The sequence below is a fragment of the Phacochoerus africanus genome, chromosome 9 (assembly GCF_016906955.1).
Source record: "Phacochoerus africanus isolate WHEZ1 chromosome 9, ROS_Pafr_v1, whole genome shotgun sequence".
Classification (NCBI taxonomy): Eukaryota; Metazoa; Chordata; class Mammalia; order Artiodactyla; family Suidae; genus Phacochoerus; species Phacochoerus africanus.
Genome location: NC_062552.1, coordinates 47,266,287 through 47,275,907, shown reverse-complemented (window position 1 = coordinate 47,275,907; position 9,621 = coordinate 47,266,287). Strand labels below are relative to the sequence as shown.

General features: G+C 44.2%; 1 protein-coding gene across 1 annotated transcript; it reads left to right on the top strand.

The window, feature by feature from the left end:
- Window positions 1-1,536: 1,536 nt before the first annotated feature.
- On the top strand, window positions 1,537-9,040 carry IL17F (interleukin 17F). The gene is made up of 3 exons (XM_047796576.1): window positions 1,537-1,650; window positions 7,380-7,585; window positions 8,365-9,040. The coding sequence occupies exons 1-3, from the start codon at window positions 1,624-1,626 to the stop codon at window positions 8,627-8,629; spliced, it is 498 nt and encodes a 165-aa protein (XP_047652532.1). The 5' UTR covers window positions 1,537-1,623; the 3' UTR covers window positions 8,630-9,040.
- The last annotated feature ends 581 nt before the right edge of the window (window positions 9,041-9,621 follow it).

The following is a 9,621-nucleotide window of genomic DNA, read 5'->3' as shown; positions in this document are numbered from 1 at the left end:
TTGTGGGGGGTTAAACTTTCGATTGTCCCGGAGGAGAGGTGCAGGGCAGCGTCCACAGGATGGAGAAGAAAGACACGGGTGAAAGCCCCGTGATCACTGAAGGAGTTTGATCCATCTTGGAGGGGCTTCTAACGAACCCAAAGAGCTGCTTCCTCTTCATCGCCTTCATTTAAGGAAAAGGAAGCAAAGATAATGAGGTCCTGCTGTACGGCACAGGGAATTCTATCCAGTCTCTTGAGGTAGACCATGATGGAAGATAATATAAGAAAGGGAACATATATATAGATATGACTGGTCACTTTGCTGTACAGCAGAAGTTGGCACAACATTGTAAATCAACTATAATAAAAAAAATAAAGAAAAAGAGGCAAAATTGTTCAAACATGTGACCTGGCTCATAATGGTACTTGGCTAGCATGTGCCCTACCCTGTTAACGGAGCCTGTGTAATTTTACTTGATTTTAATGGAGATTTTAAAAATTGATTGTTATAGGTGACCACATATCCCTAGGCTACAATGCCAGGCATACAGCAGATGCTTAATAATTATTGACCTGAACTGAACTGGGACAGAGTTAGATTTTGAAGGTCATTTAAAATGATGTCAAAGCATTTAAAACTCTATGTAATAACCTATTTTGGTTAAAAAAAAATTGGAGTTCCCATTGTGGCTCAGCGGAAACAAATCTGACTAGTATCCATGAAGATGTAGGTTCAATCCCTGGCCTTCCTCAGTGGCTTAAGGATCTGGCATTGCCATGAACTGTGGTGTAGGTCACAGACGGGGCTCGGATCTGGCGTTGCTGTAGTGTAGGCTGGCAGCTACAGCTCTGAGTTGATCCCTAGCCTGGGAACCTCCATATGCCACAGGTGTAGTAGCCCTTAAAAAAAAGACAAAAAACAAAAACAACCCCCCCAAAAAAACAGAAAAACAAATCATCTTCAATCAGAGATAGCCAAGATAAAGATTGTTTATATAACATATGAATAATGATTATCCATCTACTAAACGTCAGTAGGAGTCTAACCTTGGGGTTAAAACAGATTTAGTTGTGTCTTATCTGGATTCCCCACTAATACCATTCATTTCCTTGGTTTTGTTTTCCCATTCATAAAATGGATCTGAAGATAATGCTTGGTTTAATACCAAGGGTCCCCAAAGGAAGACTTATCCACTTAAATCGTGGTTCACATTGCATGACAGGAAAGTGGAACATAAGGTGCGTGACTAGAGTTCTTAGCCATTTTGTGTAAGGACATGAAAGATCATGACAGTGCGATTTGAGACTTGGTTCATCTCGGTAGTAAATCAGCTAAGAACTTTGCTGTAGTATGAGGACCGGGGTGGGGTGGGAGTAGGGTAGAAGAGGTCCTTTTTCCGTCATCCCTTTATAGGGTCCCCCTTCAGTTCCCCTTCAGGAAGTGGAACAGGAAAAAAAAAACCTACATTCGTCAGTAACTCTGGGGCAACCACAACTTAGACAGTAAGCAGGTCAGTCGAAACAAGGACAGAGATTGCTATAAAACCAACAGGTACTCTCGTTGACACCACAGGCACACACAAGGCGACACAGGCACAGAGGGAGCTTCTTGCCCGAAGCAGGCAACCAGAGCAAAGTGACAATGACCATCCTGTGTGACACAGCCGTGGTGAGTATTTGGGATCGTTCCTGGTCAGAACAGTCATCCCTAGTATTTCAGGAAAGTAGATTTCTAAGGCATGAGGCTGAATTGGGGTCTTTTTTTGGGGGGGGGGATTTCTTTAAAAAAACAGAGCTAAGGGAGTTCCCATTGTGGCGCAGTGGAAATGAATCCGACTGGTATCCATGAGGATGCAGGTTCGATCCCTGGCCTTGACGCTCAATGGGTTAAGGATCTGGTGTTGCCGTGAGCTGTGGTGTAGCTCACAGATGTGGCTCGGATTCCACGTTGCTGTGGCTGTGGCGTAGGCTGGTAGCTGTAGCTCTGGTTCGATCCCCATCCTGCGAACTTCCATATGCCACAGGTGTGGCTCTAAAAAGCAAAAAATGAATAAATAACTAAGAAAACAAAACCCAGAGCTGACTGTAATGCTGCCTTTGGTCTGGTGGAGGAAAAATGGACATAATCTCTCCCATGGCCCCCATTGTGAGAGTTAGGTTGACCTCAAACTCATCTCAGGAGGGAGCTTAGCCAGCCTTTCTGGATAACTATGTGTTCATTTTAACCAAGGAAGCTGGGGCCCCAAGAGGTATGATGTTCCCCCCAAGATAACCCTCAGACCAGGAGCACCCTGGATGGAGGGGAATGAAATCACCCGATGATGGACTTGGACAGCTCCTAGGGGAGGGACATTTACCCCGTCTCTGAGAGCTGATCATTTCTGCATTTTGCTTCACTTTGCATTTCTCCTTTCTCCTGGAGGAGAGGGGGCTGTCCACGTGATGGACATCTACCTCCCTGGGTCTAGAAGAGGTCAAGGAAGACCTCTGAAGAATTTAATACATAGGAGCATGAGGCAGGGCTTAGGGAATCACTCACCATATTATCAGCTTACATAATCCTTTTTTCCTATTTACAAGCCTTGCAACTTGAAAGAGCTTGGATTTCATAAAAGGTCAAGGCATATGGTGATGATAATACTATGTTACATTCATGTATTGTTTTAGAGATGACAGCAAATGCCGCCAAGTGCAGTACTTAGGGGGGTATGGGCTTCAAAGTCAGACAGACCTGATTTCACCACTTAACTGAATGTGGGATTTGGAGTAAGTTACTTAACCGCTCTGTGCATTATTATTCCCCCTCTCTGTTTAGGGGAATAGTGATGGCATCTCTGTCATGGAAGGATTAATTGGTATCATTGAGAATGACTAAATCTATACTCTGAAATAGTAGATCTGTGTAGGCATGGTTTTTAGTTAACTTGGCCATTTTAACATAACAACCAATAAGGACATAGAAAGCATTCAATAAGAGATTTTTAAAAAATTGAAGTATAGTTGATTTATAATATTGTGTTAATTCTTAGTGTACAGCAAAGTGATTTGGCTACACACACACATATTCTTTTTCATATTATTTAACATTATGGTTTATTACAGGATATTGAACCTAGTTACCTGTGCTATACAGTAGGAACTTATTGTTTATCTATTTATATATATATATATAATATATATATAGTAATTCCTATCTGCTAATCCCAAACTCCTAATTTATCCCTTCCCCACCCCCTTTCCACTTTGCTAATCATAAGTTTGTTTTCTATGTCTGTATGTCTGTTTCTGTTTTGTAAATAAGTTCATTTGTATCATGTTTTAGATTTCACATGTAAGTGATATCATATGGAATTTGTCTTTATCTTTCTGGCTTATTTCATTTAGCATGATAATTTCTAGGTCCTTCCATGTTGGTGCAAATGGCATTATTTCATTCTTTCTTATGGTTGAGTAATATTCCACCATGAGTGTGAGTGTGAGTGTGTGTGTGTGTGTGTGTGTGTGTAGTGCATCTTTTTTATCCATTCATCTGTTGATAGACGTTTAGGTTACTTCCATGTCTTGGCTATTGTAAATAGTGCTTCTATGAACATTGAACTACATGTACTTTTTGAATTAGAGTGTTAAATATTAATTTTAATAATGTCATTATTTTTTTACCTTTGAGACTCCTACCAGCCCAGTGAAATGGGTTGGGACTACTTTCTCCATTGCACAGATGAACAACAGCTCAATGAATTTAGGCAATTTAATATCACTGGATACTATACACCCAGGAATGGGGATATAAATCTAGGTTTACTGGTTGCAGGTGTAGGATTCTTTTCCTTGAATGAATCAGAAGCAAGATTTCTGAATTTAAAGCCATTGTGTTTAAATAAGCCCATTGGGCTGAGGATGTTGATGTCCTGACACTGCCCACCTTCAGCTGGTGCTTCCTCTTGCCTGTTTCCTCTTGTACAGAAGGGGAGTGATGTCCGTTTACCTGCCTTATAGCTGATATAGAAGAAGCTGAGACTGTAAATACTCTGAACCTCTCAGAGAGGTCTCGTGTTATATATCATTCTTAGGAAACAGCAAGAGTCTTATCCGAGCCCCTGCTCTGTGTTGCATAACTACTACAATCCACGGTTTCAGATCAACAGCCTGCAGAACCAACTAGAGTGATTTGCAGGCATCCTCTGATTTCTGATAAATGGTATCGTGACTTTCAGCACTCATGCAATTCTGACAGAGCTGTCACATGCTTTAAAATTCCTGGCTCCTTTAAGGACACAAAGCTGAGATGAAATACTGTGAGTGGCTCTATGTTGATGACAGTAGCAATGGCCTTCAGGGCACTGGCACTGACACTGATCATGGACCCCCAGTTCAAGTCCCCAGACTGGCACTAGCAGTCTGGTGAAACCAACCAAGTTGTGTCTTGTTTCTCCTTCATCTGCCTTTTTGGGAAAACTAATATGAGCTCTACTTACCCTACCAGGTAGGTGGTTGTGAGAATCCAGAGATTAAAGGGATGTGAAAGTGTCTTCTATAATACTTGAAAAATATAAGCAAATATAATAATGATTTATTAGAGAGTTCCCTCATGGCCGAGTAGTTAAGGATCCAGCATTGTCATTGCTGTGGCATGGGTTTGACCCCCTGGGAATTTCCACTTGCCATGGATGTGGCCAAAAGACCCCCAACTTGTTAGAAGCCTGGTGTTTATTGCTAAATCGTGTAACCCTTAGGTACGTGATTACTCTAAAGCTTTGAAAATGAAAATTAGAAATGATACAGTGACTATGATACAGAAGAGGAAATACAAAGGAGAAATTTACTTAAGAAATGTAAGGAAGTGATGGATAGATCTGGGAATCTGAGGACTCGCTTGTTGAAGCAGGCATCCTTTTACTTTTTAAAGCCTCATAATGCTTTGTCTAGACAGAAGGTACATGAGAGCCAGGGCCACATCTTTCCTGTCCTTTCTGTATCCTTAGCTCAGTGTCGACTTAGCCATAGTCCTCTGCACTGAATACTCTCCATGTCCTGGCCTTGCTCTTTATGCTTCACATGGATCCTATCACTTAATCTCCACATTTTCTGGTGGAGGAAACTAAGTCACAGCTGGTAAGAGTCCTGGAACCGAGTTACCTACCCCAGACTTCTGACCCCTGAGCCCATGTCCTTTATCTCTGCATTCTAGAGACAAGAAAGGATTGCTGAATGAATGAACAATTGTGGGAGATGAAAGTAGACACCTGCTGATTATCTGGAGGCAAATCAGTCTCATTTGGGCTTATCTGGGTCAATCTTGCTTTCAACTTCTTTTTAGTATCAGCTACCTTAGTACAGCACTTGACACCATGACCTTTTGGCTTACCCATATTGTTTCTTGCCTCCAGAACCTGCAAAATGAATAAAAAGAACGTCCTTTAGGGAGTTCTCTGGTGGCTCAGTAGTTAAGGATTCGGTGTTGTCACTGCTGTGGCTCAGGTTCCATCCCTGGCCCAGGGACCCCTGCATGCTACATGGGGCGTCCCCGCCCCCCAAAAAAAAGAAAAAGGAAAAAAAAAAAGGTCCTTTAAACCAACATGTCTAAGCTCCTTTTCTACCCTAATCAAAGCAAGTGTGAGTCTGAACACCACTGAACCACAAGGATGAAAGCAGCTCACTTCCGGCCCTGGTTCTGCATCTTGCTGAGCATCAGTTATGGGCTTTGTTCGTTCCCAGCGAGGGTCAGTGATCCCTGTGGGGTGAGTGAAGCAGAGGCATGACAAAGGGGAGCTGGAGAGGTTTTTAGCTCTTCCTTGGTTTTAGTTGGGACTTCACAGAACTCTTTGTGCATTCCTGTGATGCCAGATAAACCAATATTTCAGGGTGAGTATGAAAAAATATATGTTCTGGAGCTAAAGGGAAGTAGTTTCCACTTCTCTGTTGTTGTGCATCTTTAGTGCCTCTGGTTTCTTCAATCAGCACGGATCATTGGAACTCTGCTGTAGCTGGGCTTGCATGGTGTTTGTCTTAACACGTCAAGCTTAACTACGTTATTAATTTAGCCAGATTGTTTTGTTCATTCATTCACTCACTCACTCATTCATTCAGAAAGTGCTTTGGAACACCTGTTCCAAGGCATCGTCTCCTGCAGGAACTTACCATCTAGAAGGTGTAGATCTGCACGAACACAAATACTACAGACCATAAAGAGGGACTGCCTCATTGCTAGATGGTAAAAGCTTTATGATTTAAGGGATGATAAGCATCTGGGACAGTTCCCAAAGGAGACCACATCTGAGTGGGGCCTTGATGGCAGGATAGGATTTAGATAGATGCAGGTGAGGCCACATATTTCAAGGGGAGGGATGGCTGGGAGGAAGGATTTTGTGAAAGATTCATGGATGCGAGGTTGGAAATAAAAACAAGAGTAATCCTTTCTTAAGCCTCTACTTTTATTATAGGTGCTTTACAAAGAACATTTTATTTAATCTTGTTAATATTAGTATAAAGCAAGTGTTAGAATCTGGTAGGAAAGAATGGAGGAGTTCCTGGTATGCTCAGTGGGTTAAGAATCCGACTGCAGTGGCTTGGGTCACTGCGGAGGCTTGGGTTCAATCCCTAGTCTAGCACAATGGGTTAAAAGATTCATTGCTGCCATGACTTGGATTCAGTCCCTGGCCCGAGAACTTCCATATGCCATGGCTGTGGCCATAAAAAAAATAAATAAACAAGACAGCCTAAAAAAAAAAATAGAGTTCCCATTGGGGCTCAGTGGGTTACGAGTCCGATTAGTATCCATCAGGATGCAGGTTCGATCCCTGGCCTCTCTCAGTGGGTTAAGGATCTGGCATTGCTGTGAGGTTGTGTGGGTTGCAGGCTCAGCTTGGATCCTGAGCTGCTGTGGTTGTGGTGCAGGCCGGCAGCTGCAGCTCTGACTCAACCCCTAGCCTTTGGAACTTACGTATGCTGCAGGTGCGGCCCTAGGAAAGAAAGAAAGAAAGAAAGAAAGAAAGAAAGAAAGAGAGAAAGAGAGAGAGAGAGAGAGAGAGAGAGAGAGAGAGAGAGAGGGAGGGAGGGAGGGAGGGAGGGAGGGAGGGAGGGAGGGAGGGAGGAAGGGGCACATTGAGGAGGCCAGGTTAGGATGTAAACCCAGTCCCAGATCCTGCTATCTGTCTGTCTTCCTGCTTAGGGCTCTTGGACTGTGGAGGCTCAGTCACCAGGCTAATGAGCTTAGTTCTCAGGTTGGTACCCTAGCATCCTTCCGTGTGACTGTTTCCATTTCCAAGTGAGGATCTGAGCTTCAGAGAGGAGCCCTGATCCCATACAAGACCAAGGATGAATTCAGCTGAAGCAGGACCTGTCTCTTGCCAGCAAGGGACACCAGAGTCATTAACCAACCCCATCCTCCTCTATTTCCAGGTCAAGTCCCTGCTGCTGTTGATGTTGGGGCTGACCCTGCTAGGGGAGGCGGCAGCTCGGAAAATCCTCAAACCAGGGGATCCTGCCCTCTGCCCCCCTCTGGAGGACCACAGCGTGAGGGTTGACATCCGCATCCTCAGTCAGAACCAGGGAGTTCCCCTCTCACATGACTTCCAGAACCGATCCAGCTCCCCCTGGGATTACAAGTACGTGCAAAGGAGACTGATCTCCACGTTCTTTTGAAAACGTGTGTTAATTTATTCTAACTACAAAGTAGACAATTTCAAAAATATAGAAAAATTAAGAGTCCTTATATTCACGCTTAGAAACATAAATCCCACTTTCCCTGGGAGCGTACACTTGGATGCTCTTTTGGGCTAAGTCCTTCTCTGTGGTCGAAGGTCCTACTGTTTTGCTTCCAAGTCTCATTGACTCCCCTTTCTGCTTCGTGAAGCCCTTGATTTAGATCTTAAACTTTCCGTGTTGGAAGAGAGGACTCAAAGTGATCTGCATAATTGTCTCTGCATGGAGATAAATGGGAACCAGAAAAGTCAGCTCAGAGAGGGCTACTCAGATGGGCCTCCCGTCTTCAAGGAGGGGGGATGAGGGCAGAGAGGAGGAGAAGTTTCAGTTTGGGAAGGGGATGCCACGTGGGGATGTTCAGGGTGCAGTCCTGGGATTTTGTCTTATGTGGAGGTTCTTGGAATTTATACACTCATATGAAAACAAAAAGAGTTCCCTTGTGGTGCAATGGGTTAAGGACCCGATGGTGTCACTGCTGTAGCTAGGGAACGTAGGCTTAGGAAGTTAAGCACCCAACAGGAGCCACATGGTAGTCCAGACTCGTTGCTCTGTGCCTGCACTGCAGCTCTAAGTTACTGGGCACCGCCTCCCTGCAGGTGGGTGCTCAGTGCCGCCGGGCCTCTCTTCTTTGTGCATCTTTCCTCCCTGGTCTCACTATCTTCTTTTGTCTGCTCCTCTGCAGCATCACCCGGGACCCCCACCGGTTCCCCTCCGAGATTGCAGAGGCCCGTTGCAGGCACACGGGCTGCATCAACGCCCAGGGGCAGGAAGACAGCTCCATGAACTCCGTCCCCATCCAGCAAGAGTTCCTGGTCCTTCGGAGGGAGCCCCAGGGCTGCTCTCGCTCCTTTAGGCTGGAGAAGGTGCGGGTCACTGTTGGTTGCACCTGTGTCACTCCCATGGTCCGCTATGTGCGTGGCCTGAGAGCAGCAGGTCAACTCGGCTAGAAGCTGTAGAAATGGCCGTCCTCACCCAGCGCTCTTCGAGGTGTCCTGTGTGATCCCCAGTTCGCTCCACTTCCCAGGGCTCTTTGCAAGATCTGCATGGGATTCTCAAAGCTCTCTATTAGACATAGTAACTTTCTGGGGCTTCAGGAACTTGGATATTCTGAGATGTTCTTAGATGTTCTGAGATGTCCTGAGATGTTCCAATGTCCCAACCCCCTGAAAATGGATGCAGGAGAATGCAGGATCCTTGGCCCACTCACTTTATGTGCTTTGATGACCACTTCCCAGACGTGCTGTCCCTGGGTGGGACACAGTGCCACTCCCTGGGGGTCCTTTTGGTAAAATGGGCTTCTGTTCCTGGTGAGTCAAAATGCAGCAAACATAACCACAATGTAAGAATGTGTGGGAGGGCTGGGCAGGATGGGGTGGGATGGGAGGAATGGGGATAAGGATCTAGTCCTATGTTTATTAAGCATTCGCTCAATAGAGATGAGGTTGGCCTGATATTTATACTTATAAGGAAACTGTCCATGTATTTATGATGTATTGATTATATAAAATTCTAGGAGAAAAATTAATATATCAAGTACTAATATAATAAAGTATTAGCGATTGAAAAATAACCTAGGTGTTTATTTCCAGTCTCAGCTTGTACCCACTAGCCCTAAAGGTTTTTAAACTCTAATATCTATCTTTTGTTTTTCATATTTCTTCATAAGGGTGTTATTATTACTACTGCTATTATTTGTGTGTGATCTTGGTGATATGAGTCGCCCCTCAGTATTATTGAGATGTAATTGATAAATAACATGGAGGAAGTCTAAGGTGTACAACGTGAGAATGTGATACACACATATATATTGTGAAAACATGACCACAGTAAGGCTAGTTAGTGCCTCTATCCCTTCTAAAAGAGTTACCTTTTTTGGGGGGAGGGAGGGATGAGAACATTGAAGATGTACCCTCTTAGCAAATGTCAAGTGTACACTACA

Bases quoted from the DNA above. Each gene is read 5' to 3' on its own strand.
- IL17F (XM_047796576.1), top strand. From the start codon at position 1,624: ATGACCATCCTGTGTGACACAGCCGTG. The intron at 1,651-7,379 runs GTGAGTATTTGG...CTCTATTTCCAG, and splicing joins TCCTGTGTGACACAGCCGTG to GTCAAGTCCCTGCTGCTGTT. The intron at 7,586-8,364 runs GTACGTGCAAAG...GCTCCTCTGCAG, and splicing joins AGCTCCCCCTGGGATTACAA to CATCACCCGGGACCCCCACC.